The sequence below is a fragment of the Natator depressus genome, chromosome 24 (assembly GCF_965152275.1).
Source record: "Natator depressus isolate rNatDep1 chromosome 24, rNatDep2.hap1, whole genome shotgun sequence".
In the NCBI taxonomy this organism is placed as follows: domain Eukaryota; kingdom Metazoa; phylum Chordata; order Testudines; family Cheloniidae; genus Natator; species Natator depressus.
In genome coordinates this window covers 741,259-757,547 of record NC_134257.1, presented here as the reverse complement: position 1 = coordinate 757,547, position 16,289 = coordinate 741,259, and the positions used below count along the sequence as shown (strand labels likewise).

The 16,289-nt window shown below is 66.5% G+C and overlaps 1 protein-coding gene across 1 annotated transcript; it reads left to right on the top strand.

Annotated features, from left to right (window-relative positions):
• Positions 1–5,002: 5,002 nt before the first annotated feature.
• EFNA4 (ephrin A4) lies at positions 5,003–12,770 on the top strand. The gene is made up of 6 exons (XM_074938441.1): positions 5,003–5,135; positions 9,377–9,669; positions 10,632–10,700; positions 11,197–11,256; positions 11,528–11,889; positions 12,297–12,770. The coding sequence occupies exons 1-5, from the start codon at positions 5,023–5,025 to the stop codon at positions 11,626–11,628; spliced, it is 636 nt and encodes a 211-aa protein (XP_074794542.1). The 5' UTR covers positions 5,003–5,022; the 3' UTR covers positions 11,629–11,889; positions 12,297–12,770.
• Positions 12,771–16,289: the final 3,519 nt, after the last annotated feature.

Genomic DNA, 16,289 nt, shown 5'->3' with positions numbered 1-16,289 from the left:
AGTGGTGGAGTATGTCCTGATCTTCCGAGAGAGACTGGCTGAACTCATGGGCCTGGCAGGGAGAATTTAGCCAGAGCCCAGAGGAAGCAGAAGGCCTTGTAGGACCGCACAAGGATCCAGTGATGGATTTCATCCCTCTGAGAAAGAACAAACTACAGGCCGCCTGGGAGGGCCCTTTCAAGGTTGTCAAGCAGCTCAATGAGGTAAACTATGTGGTGGAGCTGTCTGACCGGGCGCACCACCGCCGGGTGTACCATGTGAATATGATGAAGCCATATTATGCTAGGGGGAATGTGGTGTTGGCCGTGTGTGGACAGTGGGAGGAGCAGGGAGATGACCCTTTAGTAGATCTATTCCCTGGGACAAGAGCTGGTTCCCCCCTGGAAACAATTCCCCTCTCGGATCAGCTAACCCCTGCCCAGCAAGCTGAGGTCAGGGGGGTGCTGCATCCGTACCGACAGCTGTTTTCCGACAGCTGTTTTCCAACAGCCTGGACGCACTAATCTGACTGTCCACCGGGTGCAGACAGGGTCGCTCCCCCTTCCGAGTCACAGGGAAAACTGCTCAGGACCTGGAAAGAGAGGTCTGGGACATGCTGGCTTTGGGGGTGATCCAGCCATCGGCCAGCCCTTGGGCCTCGCCGGTGGTGCTGGTCCCCAAAAAGGACGGGTCGGTCCGGTTCTGTGTGGACTATCGGAAGCTCAGTGCCATCACTGTATCGGATGCCTACCCCATGCCCAGGCCTGACGAGCTCCTAGACAAGCTGGGAAGAGCTCGGTACCTTACCACCATGGACCTTACAAAGGGCTACTGGCAAGTGCTGCTGGATGCAAATGCCCTGCTGAAATCGGCCTTTATCACCCCTCTGGGGCTCTACGAGTTCCTGACCCTGCCTTTCGGCCTCAAGAGAGCGCCAGCCACCTTCCAGCGCCTGGTGGACCAGCTCCTGAGGGGGATGGAGAGTTTTGCCGTGGCGTATATTGACGACATCTGTGTCTTTAGCCAGACCTGGGAGGACCACGTGTCCCAGGTTAGACAAGTGCTGGACCAACTCCAGGAGGCGGGACTGACCGTAAAAGCTGAGAAGTGCAAGGTGGGGATGGCGGAAGTATCTTACCTGGGCCATCGGGTGGGGAGCGGCCGCCTAAAGCCGGAACCAGCCAAAGTGGAGGTGATCAGAGACTGGCCCGTGCCCCAAACCAAAAAGCAGGTCCAGGCCTTTATTGGGATGGCAGGATACTATCGAAGATTTGTGCCCCACTTTACCACTATAGCCGCTCCCATCACTGGTGTTCATCGATGCCTTAGACACGGGGCTGGGGGCGGTGTTAATGCAGGAGGATGAAAAGGGGGAGAGACACCCCATCGTGTACCTGAGCAAGAAGTTGCCACCCCGGGAGCAACACCACGCGGCCATCGAGAAGGAGTGCCTGGCCATGGTGTGGGCCCTCAAGAAACTAGAGCCCTATCTCTTCGGGCGACACTTCACAGTGTACACCGACCACTCTCCCCTGACCTGGCTGCACCAGATGAAATAATCCTGCAGGAGCAGGCTCCTGACATGGACGTGGCCCATGTGAAGGGAAGTGCCAACATGATAGCGGATGCGCTGTCCCGGAGAGGAGGCCCCAAACTTCCCCAGGTCACTGGTCAGAGTGACCCCGCTCAGTTCAGTCTCGAAGGGGGGAGAGATGTGACGCAGCAGGGACTGGGGAGGATTGACCGGGGAATGGTGTCTAGTTCTGCTGGGACTGTCTGCACAGGGGATGGGAGAGCCAGGGGTGACTCCGCTGGAGTGAGGAGACCCGAGCCTGTAACTGGAGCTGGGGGGGTTGGACCCAGGTGACACCTTTGCCCGGGGAATGTGGACACAGGCTGCAGGAGGAGGCGGGGGGAGGAGGAGTGAGACTGGGGGAAGGGGGGTTTTTTGGTTTCAGTTTTGGGCTGGGTGGTTGAACACAGGGAACCCCAGGGCTGGGGTCTAAGCTCCCTGCCCCCCCAGAAGGACTTGACTGAGGGGTCCTGGTTGTATCCACAAGGTCTGTTTTGGACTGTGTTCCTGTTGTCCAATAAACCCTCTGTTTGACTGGCTGGCTGAGAGTCACGGTGAATCCCAGGAAGAGGGGTGCAGGGCCCGGACTCCCCCACACTCCATGTCCTGCCCCCCTGGGGTGCTGCTGGGGTGTGTTGGCATCACTTCCCCCTCCCCGGCTCAGATTTAGGAGCCCCTGCAGCTGGCAGTTCCTGTTCCCCCCCCCCTCCTGGGGCCACGCTCTGTGCAGCCCCAGAGCGTGGCCCCAGGATCTCACCCCCATGCCCCAGCTCAGCCTGGTGGGGTCGCTGCTGGTCTGTGCTGCCAGGCATCGGCTCGATGGGCAGGGCTGTGCCCGGGGGGGGGCCGGGTGTAGTATGTCCCGTGGCTCTGGTCCTCAGGTGAGTCCTGGCTTCTCCCCTGAGCCAGTCCAGGGAACTAGCACAAAGGCTGCTCTGCGTGCACCAGAACCACTCGGCGCGTCTGTCCGGCTGCACTGCCGGCACCGCCCCCCAAACCCGGGAACAAAGTCTCTCTTGTGCTGCCTGGCCGCACGGATCCGCTTACCTTTTATTGCCACTGGGGCTCTGTCATTGCCCTGGCTACGTGACAGACCCAGCTGGGGGAGGCTGTGCTGGGAGTGCAGCCTAAGCAGGCCCGGGCGGGCGCTGCTTAGATGGGGGAAGCTGGCCCCGGCCCCGGCCCTTGCCCCAAGACTCCAGCTGGCTCTGGAGAGTTGGAGGGAGGTGTGATGCCTGACAGCACAGGGGCAGGGCGAGGCCTTGGGTCTGCGATGCAGCCCCCATAAGAGTGGGGTGCATTGTGGTGCCAGGGACTGTGCCCCTGGGGCAGGGAACACGTCCTGACCCTGACGTGGGGGGCTGAGGCTGCATTGCTGGGGATGTTTCACACTTGGCTGGCAGAATGCTGGGGGGGGGCAGGCTGTAGGGACTGAGTGGCCAGGAGCTGGGCAGATGGGGGCTGCTGGGGGTGTTCCAGGGCTGCTAGGTGAGTGCAGCTGGACAGCATGAGACTTAGCCAGGAGATGGGGTGGGGAGAGCTCAGGGAGGACAGGTCCATCCGGGGCCACCCTGGCTGTGCTGTCGAGGGAGCTGGCTATCGGGCCTGAAGATGGGGACTGTGGCACCAGGCTGGCTTTAGCAGCCCTCCCCTGGCTCCTTGCCAAGCCCAGCTGGGGCTTTGGAAAACTGTCAGGAAAAGTGCCCAAGCTGCCTCTGAAGGGATCCCCATGAAACGCAGCAGTTAGGACCGGCTACGCCCTGAGCCCACCGAGCGCCCCTTGCACTTCTGCTCCCCCCAGCAGCCCAACCAGGAGCCATGTCCCCACTGATGTTAGGGGAGGCCCCCCAGGCAGGCCCCCATTTGGGTGAGATCTAGAAATGATCTGCTTCCCAGAGATAAGGGGAAAGTTTGACCAGCCTGGGGCGGACACTGGCAGTCAGGATGCCTGGTCTCTAGTTCCAGCATGGGGAGAGGAGAGGGGTCTAGTGGGGTCCTTGATGCAGGCCCAGGTGTGTCTGGGGTCAGCGTAGGGAGGTGATTTTACCCCCCTATTGGGCACTGGGCCCTGCTGGAAGCCAGGGGCCAACAATCTAAGGGTGCTGATAAGCTGGCGAGGGGTCAGAGCGGAGCCCCCAGCCTGATAAAAAGGGTTAGAAGAGGGACCCAATCCCGCCAGGCTCCAGAGGGCAACTGGGTTAGTTTATGAGAGTGAAGGCCTGGCCTGGGGGGATAAATGGGATCTCCAAGCACTCAGCAGCCCAACCAGAGCCCATGGCTGGAAGGGGGAGCCAGCCAAATTCAGACGAGACATAAGCTGCCAGTTTTGAATAGCGACTGTAACCACTGGGCCAGGCAGCGGGCCACAGGCTGGGGGATTTTCCGTCCCTGGCAACCTTTACAAAGCACAGGCAGGTCCTTGTTCCCAGGGTTCACACAGGACCGAAGGCGGGGATGGGCCCTGGCCTGGGTGAACCCAGGGCTCCTCCCTGGCCTTATCCTTCATGCAGCGTTTCTCAAACTGTGGGGGCTGACCCCAAAGGGCGTCACAAGACTAGTGGGGGGGGTTGGGAGAGCAGTGGTGGCTGGCCGAGTACCCAGCTTTTCCGCAGCCGCGCAGAAGTGAGAGGGGCCTGGGAAGGGGGGGCCGTCAGAGCCTGAAATATTTTCAGCAAAAAAAGTGTGAGCCCCCCCCGCCCTGGTCTCGGGGTTTGACACAATGAAGCCAGTGGGGGGCAGGGCAGGGGCTCACAAGAGAGGGCCCTAGCGGTGCCCCTCACCCTGTAGGGCACGTCCTCGCTCTGGGGTGACAGTGGGGGCTAATGGTTAGAGCAGGGCAAGGCTGGGGGGCAGTCAGGGGGCTGCTGCTGGGCCTAGGCTGAAGGGATCAGCCCTGGGGGGCAGGATGTGGGGGGACACAACGGGGGAGCAGGAGGGTAAAGCTGCTCAGCACCCCCGGAGCTGGGGTGCGGGAAGGGGCCGTTTTCTGCCGGGAAATGGGGACAGAACCGGCGGCCGGGAAACCTTGGGCCCAAATATTTGGGGGTTTCCCGTTTCCATGGAAACCCCTTTGCTGGGCCCAGCCCCCCATGCAGCGCTGCCGGGCTCACGGGCCCCTCGCGGAGCGGGCTCGCTTCGGCTCGCAGTGTGAACGCCCCGGCCTGGAGGGGTTCGCCGTGCGGGGGTCCGAAAGCGCCGCGCCTCCCCCCGGGTAGGCCCCGAACCCCCCGTGCCCGGCTCCGCGCGAGCTGTTAACGGGGGGCGGGGGCGCTCGGCCCCCAGAGGGTTAAGCTGGGACTTGGGGAACTTTGCTCGGGGTGGCTGCGCTCCGGCCGCTGATTGGCCCGAAGTTGGAGCTGGGGGCGGGGCCTGCCCTGCCCCCCGCCCGGTCCCTCTCCGCCGGCCCGCCCGCCCGCAGGCCAGTCCCCCGCCCGGCAGCCCCGCGCTCGCCGCCCGACCCGGCCGGAGCGATGTGCCCGGCGCTGCTGCTGCGGCTCCTGCTGTGGGGGCCGCTGCTGTGGGGGCGGCTCCGGCCGGTGCGCGGCCTCCGGCACAGCGTCTACTGGAACTCGAGCAACCCCAGGTACGGCCCGGCCCGGCCCGGCCCGGCCCGGCCAGGGAGCGGGGATGCTCGGGGCGCCTGCCCGGCTCTGCGCGCTGGGGACGGCTCCGTGGCTGGGGGTCCCCGGCCGGCCCCGGCTCTGCGCTGCGCGCCTGGCGGCTCCTTTGTCTGCGCTGCCGGCTGCGCCCCCTGCCCGGCCCCAGCCTGGCCTGCCGGCCCCGCAGCCCTACGCGCTCTTGGGGGGCCCGGCTGCGCCCTGCAGCTCGCCCTGGGCTCGCAGCCCCGGGCTCCCCGGCCCCAGCAGCGACTGGCCGGGAACATGCCCGCGGCGGGCGCTGGGAGCGGGGCGAGGGCTGGACCGAGCCCTCAGCCAGTCCCGGCCCTACCCAGCTTGAGCAGGGAGCGGGCGTTGCGCTGGGCAGGTCCTGCCAGCCTCCCTGTGCCAGGCCAGCGTTCCTGAGCGGCGCCACCCGGCCAGGGGCGAGTTGGGGCGAGTCTGGGGCGTGGGAACGGCCCAGCAGCACTGGCAGGGGGGCAGGGGGCTGCGGGCCTGGGGCTGCCTGAGGCAGGTGGAAAGTGCTGGCCCCAGAGATCGCAGCTGGCCCTGGGCGGGGGTGGCCCGGTGCTTCACAGTCTGCAGCCCACGTGGGCGTGGCAGGGCCCAGCGCGGCTCCTGGCTGTGCCCAGGGGATGTCCCCAGGACCCAGCCCCCCACTCGCCTGCTCAGGGCCCCCCCCATCTGCCCGATCTGTAGCCTTGAATTGGGAACTCTCCTGTCTGCCAGGGCGTGAGCCCGTGGCACCGAGCCCCAGGGCTGAGCTGGCAGGTGGGTTCTGGGGTGGAGTGTTGGGAAGCTGCTTTGAGGCCTGTCTCTGCTGTTTCTGTCCCCCTGGAGTGTGGCACTGGCTCCTGCCCCATCTCTGCGGGCAGCACGAGGGTGCCAGCTCCCTCCATCGCTCTAGGAGCCAGTGTCTGGGCACTGCCTGAAGGCTCCTCTGTCTGCTGGATCCCGGGCTCCCCCAGCATGGGGCAGAACAGGCCATGCCCTGGGACACAAGGGGGGATTGCGATGGGGGAGCTTCAGGGCCCTCCCTCTACGACTCTTGTGTTTGAGACTTGACTAGACCAGACTCTGCCCCATGGCGAGAGGGAGGGGGGCTGAGGGAAGGCTCTGCCCCATGGCGAGAGGGAGGGGGGCTGAGGGGACGGGCTGTCTAGTGCATGTGGATCCCTGACCTTTCCCTGCTACTCTAGGCAGGAGGGTCCTGGCTCGTCCCTGTGGTGCTGGGCACAGGCTGCGCCAGGCTGCCCTGGAGGGTCTTGCCCAGCTGCGCTTGGCGGTGAGCCCGTCTCCCCTGCTTGACCCAGCCCCTGCCACCTGCTCCCAGGACTCTGGCCTGCTGGGAGGCAGGAGGCGGGGGGAGAGCTGGCTGCCGATGCTGCAGCATTGGGGGCAATTTGGGGCAAACCCCACCCTGAGCACCTGACTTCTGCCCTGGGATGCGCTTGGAGCTGCAGCGGTTCGGGGTCGTAGGGGGTGGGGGTGTGAGAGTTGTTCTCTCCAGGCTGGGGGCTCCTCTGGGGTGATAACACTGAGAGTCCTGCCCCCCAGATCACTCCGTCCAAGTGCCTGTTTCCCCTGCCCTGTGGAGGTCCAGGGGAGCTGTTAGCCCCTTATCCCTCGGCTTTGGGGCACAGAGCACATGCGGGCCCCTTGCCTGTGCTGAGACCTGCTCCACCCCCACCCCCAGGCCCTGTGGTCTTGGCCCCCTGGCAGGGATTGAGGTTGCTGATGCTCTGGGTGGGGGTGGGAGGGCTCGGGCTCCGGCTCGGCCTTTCCTGACACCCAGTGGTTACTGTGCCAGCCCGTCACAAGGGAGCCGTGGCCTGCCCCCCATGCGTCTTTGTCCCGTGGCTTGGGGCTGGTTCCCTGGTGGGAGCTGGCAGAGGAGGGTGGAGGCGGGGCCGGCTGGCCGCCCAGCAGCATAACTAATAGCGGTGCCGGCTGATCCATTGGAATCCAGCGTCAGCCTTTGCCACGGCCGGTGCAGGGAGTAGCTGGGCTGCGCTCACCGGGCGCTGCCCGGGGACCTGCCTCGGACAGCCCCGCTGGAGGGGCCGAGCTCCCTGGTGTCCTGCAGCAGAGAGGCTGGGCTGGGGGAGAGGCTCCGCAGGGTGCGCACCCCGAGTGCTGGCCATGCCCATTGGAGCCGCTCCCATGGGGCATGGAGGTGGCCCGGGGGGCACCTGGAACTTGGTCTGCAGCTGGGAGGCCAGGTCAGAACTAGTTGTAGTTTTCACTGTGCCCCCTAGGCAGCCCGTCCCCAGCCCTGTGTGTGCCCATGCCCAGGGAGCGATGTAGCAGGATGCCCGTGGCAGCTGAGCCCCGCTGTCCTCCTTGGCTATGCCAGGCAGGTTCCCAATTGCCTAGCCCAGGAGAGGGCCTGGGGTAGAGGGGAGGGAGGCAGCGGGGCTTGGCCTGCAGCCCTGTTTACATCCCAGACTGTTGCCCAGTGAACACAGATGCCGCCAGCCCTGCCCTGCCCAGGGGAGGTGGATCGGCCAGGTGTCTGCGTTTAGCAGCTGGGGCTGGTGGGTGGGGCAGGGCAGTGTGAGCGCTTACCTGCCCAGCCCTCGTTAAACGGGCATTGCTGTCCCAGCCCACTGCCTGCCAGGGCAGGGCACAGCCTGGCGCTCCCTGCCTCCTGGGCACACCTGCCAAGCTGCCCTTTCAGCCTGGCAGAGTAGGGGATTCAGCTGGACTGGGGCTGCTCTCATCTGCCCTTGATGGGTCTGTCTCATGCTCCGGGTGGATTGACAGAGCGGGCACAGCCCAGACCCCTGCACCTCCTGGTCCCATTCCTGGGCCATAACTGCTAGACCTTGTTCCCTCCCATTGCCAGCGCTGCCCGGTCCAGCCTCAATCCTGCACGGCAGCCACTGGGAATCTGGATCCTATTGGAGCTGCCTCCGGGCCTGGCTGTGCACTGTGTGCGTGCGCACGGGCATGTGAGCTCCCCTGGGCCTGGCCGTGCACTGTGCACACCAGACTTTGCACAGGGGCCCGTGCTGGCCCCAGCAGCCCGGTGTGCGAGCAGCGTCCCTTCCCCCCACTGGTCTGTCACAGCCGATCAGCGCAGCGGGACACTGAGGCCTGCGCCTGGGGCAGGGGCTTTGTGCGCTCTCAGCTCGCGGCCCGGCGTGGCTCTGAGCCGCGGCCCTGGCTCCCCAGCCGCCCCGCCGAGCACATTCAGTTCCAGCAGGCTGAGCCTAATCGGAGCTGATGCCTTTTTGTTTCACGAGGCCGGCTGCCCGGTAGCTGTTTCAACAACAGGCTGGAGCCGAGCGCTGCGTGGGAGCCAGTGGCTGACACATCTGGCTGGGGAGCCCCCTCCCCTCCAGGTGTTGGGGACTGTGCATGCCAGGGCCTGGCCTGACCACCGGGGGAGAGGGACTGAGGTTGCTCCCCATGCACGACCCCCAAAGGTGGCATGTGCAGTGGGGTGAGCCGGGCGCCAGTCTAGGCTGCAAGCACAGTTGTGTCAGGCCCTTGACCCCATTGGCTCTGCCTGTCTGGCCTGCGCTCCCTGGGAGCTGGCACCCTCTGGGTCCATCCCTCCGGCTGAAGTGCCCAGGAGGGGTGAGCAGGAATCTCGTCTCCCTGTCCCAGTGCCCTCCCCCTGCAGGCAGTGCCAGGGTCGCCAGCACGGGAAATGGGCACAAAGGAATCTGTAAACCCAACGCAAATCACCCCTGAGTTTCCCGGTTCCTTCCCTGGTGTTAGCTGGTGCCCTGTAACCACACTGGGGACACGCACGGACTCCAGGAGAAGCCGGGGCGGGGTGTGGGGGGTGCAGCTCTCAGGATGTGGGGCCCGGCTGGGACCTTTGGGTGTCACGGCCCACTCTGCCCCAGCTGCTGCTAAGCGTCTGGCTGCAGGAACTGCACCCCTCCGCCCAGGCAGCCGGCTCTGAGCCCACAGGCAGTGCGGGCACTTGTCAGCCCCTGGGCCAGACCTCCTTCTCCAGCTGCTGGGTACAGTGGGCAGATGGTGAGTGTGGCTGAACTCTGGGTGCTTTGCCTCACAGCCGCTCCGGCCAGGGTTTGATGGGTGCAGAGGGGGTACCGCTGTCCCCGACCTTCCCTGCCCCTCCTGGCACCATGGCTCCTCCCCCACCAGCTCCCTGCCCCCTTGCTGGCCCCCCTTAGCCCTCCTGGCACCATGTCTCTGTGCCCACTCACTGGCCCCTTCTCACTCCCAGGTTCCTGCATGAAGACTATGCTGTCCAGGTCTCCATCAATGACTACCTGGACATCTACTGCCCGCACTACGAGCGCCCAGTGCCCGCGGGCCGGGCTGAGACCTTCAGCCTGCACATGGTGGACACCGAGGGCTACCAGGGCTGCTACGAGACCCCTGGTGCCTTCAAGCGCTGGGAGTGCAACCGGCCCCACGCACCCTTCGGGCCTGTCCGCTTCTCTGAGAAGATTCAGCGCTTCACGCCCTTCTCGCTGGGCTTCGAGTTCCAGCCGGGGGAGACCTACTACTACATCTGTGAGTGTCCCCCGGGCCCCCCGCACCTGCTTGGGCCCCCAGGGGCCCCCCACGCCCTGCCAAGCGGGGTTGGCTCCAGGCTGGGCTGTGGGTGTCCATGCAGCCGGGCGGCAGTGCCCTGGGAGGAGGTTTCTTCTCCGTTTCCCCAGCCTGCTGCAGTGTGCCAGGTGGCCAGGAGGGGGCGCCCCTTGCCCAGGTCTTGGCTCCTTCCCGGCAGGATGGGGGACGGTTTAGTTGGCCGCTGCCTGAGTTGGGCCCTGGCTGGGCACCCCGCTCCAGCCAGCCAGTGCCCACTGCCCCCAAGAGCTCGCTGACCTGGGCTGCCAGGGGCTGGGCTCTGAGAGGGGTGGGGCGCGGCTCCCCGGGGTCTCTTCCCCCCACACCCCAGGCCAGGGGTGCCCGCCCGGGGGGGAGGGTTGGTCTGCTCGGGGTGGGCTGGGCATCCGAGGCGGCTGGGCTGTCGGGGGCAGGGCTCCCCCGGATTGTAACCTCACGCCCCTCCCCTGCAGCGCTGGCCCTGGGGTGCGCTGAGATCCCCAGGGCCCGGGCGGGAGTGGCGGGCACTGCCCTGTGGGTGGGTGGGAAGGTGGGAGTAGCTGGGTGCGTTGGCGTCCCCCTAACGGGCGGGCCTGACGGTGACCCTGGCTGACCCTGCTTTCCCCCCGCCCCGAGGGAGGGGCTGGACTGATGGGTTTCCCAGCTGTGCGGGGGACGGGGGGGGGGGAACCTCTCTTCTGCTGGGCCCAGGTGCTTCCTGCTGGGCTAAGACCCCCGCCTCGGAGCCGCCTGCCCGGCGCTTGGGAGCTGCTTGTAAATCCCCCGCAGTGGCTCCTTGGGGGGAGGGGGCCGAGCATGCTGGGGGCTCCCGCGGGATGGGGGGGAGGGCCCTGGGTTCGGGGCAGGCCTGACTCCCAGCTGTGCCCATGTGGGCAGTGCCCTGACGTCCCTGTCTCTGCCCCCAGCTATCCCCAGCCCAGAGAGCGCCGGGCGGTGCCTGAGGCTACGAGTGGCCGTCTGCTGCAAGGCATCGAGTGAGTCCGTCTGGCCGGGCGCTGGGGGGGCTGGGGGGGGCCGAGCGGGCCCCCCCTTCCACGTGGCAGAAGCCTGCTAATGGGACCCAGACGTGGGGTGGGCACGAGCCCGGGGGAGGGGGAGGGGAGACAGCCCTGCCCTCCCGCTCTCAATCTAGACTCTTCCCAGAATCCCTTGCAGCGGGGGGAGGGCGGCTCTGTCTGGGGGACTCGAGGTGTCTGGCTGGTTTCATCCTGGGCATTAACCCTTTCCACCCTGACGCTGGGGGCTCTGCGCTGGCGCCGGGGGGAGGGGACCCCTGATTTTGGAAGGAGATGCCATGGACACCCCTACACCTTGTGAGGGGGGCGGCAGCACATTGGTACAGGGAGGCTGGCCCGGGCCAGTTCCCAGGGTCTGGGGGGGCAGCAGAAGGGCAGTGCCGGGGATCCGAGGGGGGGAGCTTCCTGTTGGAGACAGAGTCACTGACGGATTCTGGTTTTGATTTGTTTCCAGCAACAAAGCCTGTGACAGAAGTTCCCAAATCTCAGCCCCGTGGGAGAGGGGGGTCGGAGGGTGAGTATGTGGGGGGTGGGGGTGCTACCCCCCCAGGGAGGTGGGGGGCATAGGCAGGAGGAGGGTCCAGGGGGTGAGTATGTAGCGGGGGGGTGCTACATGACTTGGGCGCAGGAGAATAGGCAGGAGGGGGTTCAGGGGGTGAGTATATAGTGGGGGGATGCTACATGCCTTGGGCGGGGGGGGCATGGGCAGGAGGGGGGAGTGGGGGAGCTCACCATGACCAGCTCCTCCCAGCTCCCTGGGCCTTTTGCTCTTGTTCTCTCTGCAGACACCGAGCCACCGGGTCACAGCACCGCGCTGGCCACGCTCCGGCCCCACGGCCCCTGCCTCAGCCTCGCCCTCATCCCGCTCCCCCTCCTGTGGCTCTGACCCGCCCTGCAGTCCTCGGGGGCTGGGGGGGGGGTTGTCTCCTTGCTGCAGAGTTGGGGATTTTTGGACTTTGTCCCCCCGAAGCCCTCCAAGTGGCCGTGCACTGTGGGGCGGGCGCCTTCGCCCCAGCTCGTGCCCCCGGCTCCGCTGCTCCTGCCAGTCGCCAGAGCGCCCAGGCCGAGGTGCTGGAGCCCAGGATGTGCTGGACCCAGAGATGTCCCGTGCTGGCGTTCGGCTGGAGGAGGAGAGGCTGGCTGGGCGGTAAGAGGGGGTGCCCTGGTGGGGGGCAGGTACCAGGGATGTTAGCAAGGCCAGGGTGGCTGGGACTGGCCGGGAAGCCTCCAGGCTGGGAGCTGGGGCACAGGGAGGAGTGGGGCTCACAGTGGGAGGTTGGGGTGGCCCTGGTGCTGGTAGACTGTGGGGGTAAAGGGAGCTCTGGATAGAAGTGCCCCCCGTCTGCTCCATCTTCGGGAGAGGTGATTTGCCATGGGGGGGCGGATCCCAGGCAGGCTCCCCCTTGGTGCTGATTTCTGGGCCCCGGTTCCTAGCTCAGCGCTCAGGTCCCTGGGCACCGTGCCCACCCCTCCTGCTCTAGCCTGCAAGGGGGCAGGCCTGATGCTGACTTCCCAGCCCGGCGTGCTCCCCTGACGGGCTCTCTCCCTCCCCAGGGCCCTTCTCCGTCGCCGACACACCCGCTGCTGCCGGTCAGACGCCCGCCTCCATCCTGGCCTCATTGGCGCCTCCTGGTGGTCAGGGCTCCTTGCCCCTGTGAAATGGGCCTTTGCTTATGGATGACTCCCAGAGACTCCAGCAGGAGGGACCCTGCCGGGGGGTCTGTCGCCGGGGGGACCTCCTCCCCACCTGGCACATTCCCAAAGGCCCCATGGGGAGTCGGAGGATCCTGTTGGTTCTGGCCCTGCAGAGTTCGGCCCTGGACAGCACCCGGGATTGACCCCCCCTTTCACTGGCAGGGCTGGACAGTCTCCCTGGAGCCCCGGCCCACCTTGGCCCCTGGTGCTGGGCGCCAGCCCGGTGAAGCCCCTTGCTCTGGCGAGGCTGATCTGTCTTCCGTGAAGACGCCCCCTGGGCCGTGTACAGTTTCTATTTTTGTATCTGTGTTTAGCGACTGAGCCAACGAATAAAGCATTTGCAAGACGCCGGCAGCTCCGCTGGCCCCTCCGGGACTGGGCAAGAGCAGACGCACCCGCTGCCCGCCAGCCCCTGAGGCTGCAGCTGGGCGATGCCCAGGCCACGTGCCCTGCGCTGTTCAGAGGAGCGGCTGAGCCCCGGCCTTGCTGCTGGTCCGTACCACGCCCAGCTGTGCCCCCACCCTGGCCCCTGCTCTCCCCCCAGGCCCTGCCCCATGGGGCTGGCTCTGGGTGACGCTGCCCCAGTCTCTGGCTCAGCTGGCCGGGCAGTGGGTCCCTGGGAGAGGCCTGTGGGTCTGGAGTGAGAGGCAGGGGGAGCCCCGTGTGGGATCGTGGGGGGCCCGCCCCGGCCTTGGCGAAGCTCCCACAATCCCAGCTGACGCGGAGCTTCTCCTGGCCACGAGGGGCCATGCAGGGGGCTCCCGCTCTGGCTGTTGCCTCAGCGCAGCAGCTGGGCTGGGGGGCCCAGCATCACTGGGGGGACCCCTGGGAAAGGGAGGGTGTGTTGTGCCCCCCCCCCCGCTCTCCGGGTCTTAGGGAGCCTGTAGCAGGCCCGCATGAGGGGGTTGGGGGGGGGCGTGTGTTCAGAAGGGGGGGGCGCTGGCAGGCGAGGGGCGCATGGTGGGTTGGCTCATCGTCCCCTTTCCTGCTGGGGGTTAATTGCTGAGAGTGGGATCGAGCTGGGGGCTAAGCGGTAATTACAGCTCATCCGCCTTCGGGGAGCCGGGGCCCCGCTCACGGCCATGCCTGCCCAGCAGGGGGCGACCCGTCGAGCGGTGGGGCCCTCCAGCAGGGGGCGCTGCTCTGCGGGCCAGGTGGGGGCTAGCGGGAGCTGCGTGTGGAGGCCGGGGCCACCTGCCCTGATTGATGGCACCTGCAGCACGGCCAGGCTGGGTTTCCCCGGAGACGGGGGCGGGGGAGCAGGGAATCGATAACCGGTCAGCGCGGCAGAGCCAGTGCGGGCACCGCCGGGCACATCCCCCCAGCTCTCCCGGGGATGGTCTTGTGGGGGGCCTGGGGACACCGGGAGATGGCTCCCTAGGGCAGGGGCTGCTGTCTGGGCTGCGTAGGGGAGACTAATCCAGCAGTCGGGGGTTAACTGGTTTTGCTCAGCAGCTGGGCTGGGGTGGCTGGGCTCTGTGGGGTGGGAACGGGCAGGGGGTGCCCCACTCAGTCACCGCTCTCCTGCCTGGTACCAATTCTCTGCCCCAGGGAGCTGCTCTCTGGGGCCCCAGAGGGCCTGCGGGGAGCCCGGCAGGCGGGGTGCCCTGTCCCTTGGCCCAGGGCTGTTGCTGCAGGCAAGGGTAGCTCTCCCCGGAGCCAGCGGCTGCTCACTGCCCCCGGCAGGGCTCAGGCTGGCGCCCGGCCAGCGATCGATGGGGAACGTTGTGCTGATTAGCCAAGCGAGCTGGCTGCAGCGCCGGGAGATGTTAACAGCGAGACACAGCCGGAGAGACACCCCGGGGAGGGTCCGAGGGGGGAGGGGCAGGCCTGCAGCGCGCCGGGGGGCAGCGTGGGGGTGAAGGGTGAGCGGAGAGCTGGGGCCTCACTGTGCTGTGCTCAGCCCGGGGCACCGAGACGCGAGTGGGCTGCAGCCCTCGACCAGGGCTGGGGTGTCCTTCTCTCCCCCCACCCCGGCTGGCACGCAGCCCCCCCATCTCCTCTCGTGCCCCCAAAGCCTCTTGGTAAAAGAATAAACTGGGCCGTGAGTTCCTGAGAGCAGAGGGCGGCCCCCCACCCCAGGCAGTAAGTGCTCTTCCCCACCCCCTGCGGAGCAGCAGGTGCATGGGGCCCAGCTGGTGGCTGGCATGTGGGGCGGGCACCTCGCCGCCAGGGAGATGTTAATTTCCAGGCTGTCGTTGCTGCGTGTCGCTGGCAACGCGACAACAAGGAGGCGGCAGTCGCATCCGTGCTCAGATCAACTGTGAGTGACTCCTGCAATGCAGAGCTCCCCTCCCACTGGCACTGCCAGCTCCCCTGCACCCGTGTCCCGCCGGGGCCCCTGGCACTGCCAGCTCCCCTGCACCCGTGTCCCGCCGGGGCCCCTGTGCTGCGAGCTTTCCTGCGGCAGTGCCCGGGTGCCACGTCTCTGCCCACCCTCTGCTCTTCAGCAGCACCCAGGAATGAGCTGCAATTGTACGTTCCCAATGAAAACAGCTGTAAAAAGCCCATCCCGTGGATTTATTCCCTGGAGCTGGTGCCCCCGCCCTGCCTAAATGAGGCAATTAGAATACGCAGCGCGGATAGGTGCTAGGGGAGAATTAGTGTCAGCCATAAAGCAGCGTGACTGGCCTGGTTATGAGCCCATCCATCCCCCAGCAGTGCCCACAAATCTGCCAGCCCTGTGCAGCTGTGTCTGCAGGGAGACAGCCCCACCCCTAGCTGTGCAGGCCCCCACTGCCCCTCTGCCTGGCAAGGGCTGGGCACTGGCCATGGGGCTTCCCCGCCAGGGGGCCCCGCCGGGGCGGGCTGGCCCATGGCTGAGCCCTGGTGCCTGCAGAGAAATGCTGGGAATAGAGACCTGACTTCCCCCTGCCCCACTGGTGGGGGCTGACTCAGGGTTTTGGACCACTGGGGTCCCCCCTCCCGCAATCCCTGCACCCCCCCTTGGGCCCTGCGGGCCTGGGTTGGAAATTTATGCTCCGGAGCCCCCAAGTGGCCAGCCCCCCCCCCCGCCCTCCCACTGATGTTTCCCAGGCAGGTGACTGCTCCAGCAGCCCCATGCCCGTGTGCCCAGCGGGGTCACATCCGCCAGCATTCACCCTTTCCTGCCCTGTGTGTGCTGAGCCCAGGGGGGCAGGGCCCCTGGGCCTGACACGCCTCCCACAGGGGGAGCGCCCCAGGGTGCCCCTGGCTACCCAGCCACCAGCCCAGCAGAAGGGGAAAGCCCCCCTGGGGTGGGAGAGCACAGCCACGCTCCATCTGCAGCCCCCCACATGGCACCTGTCTATGGGGCAAGTACCCCATGTATCTAGGGGGTAACATGGCCTGGAGTCCCCCTTGCACCGGCGGGCCAGCCCCCACCAATTGCGATGGCAGAGCTGGGCTGGGGCTGGGCCTCGGCTTCTAACTACCCAGGAGAGTTGGAGAGACGGAGGAGGGTAGAGCAGGGGGGTTGGGAGCCAGGACTCCTGGGTTCTGCCCCTGGCTTTGCCACTGGAGTTGTTGCAAGGCTCTGGATGTGTCTCTGTGACTCAGTTTCCCCTGTGCCTAGGGGCTAACCCCCAGCTCAGTGGGTTGGGCTGTGGGGCCTGTGGCCCAGAGCCCAGGGCAGTGCTGGAGGATGCAGGGGTTTGCGATGCTTGCTCCTGGCCACGCCCCACGTCCTCTCCAGCCCTTCAGGGTCTTTCCCTGCCCCCCGCCCCTCAGTCCTTTGGCTCCAGGAGCAGAGCTGGCCTGGCCTGCAGTTCTGTGCCTGGGGAGCAGCGGGGCGGCTCCCGGGCGGCTGTCGCAGCCAGCACCACAGCGTGTCAATTTCACGGCCCCTTATGTGGAACATGCAGCTTGATCCCT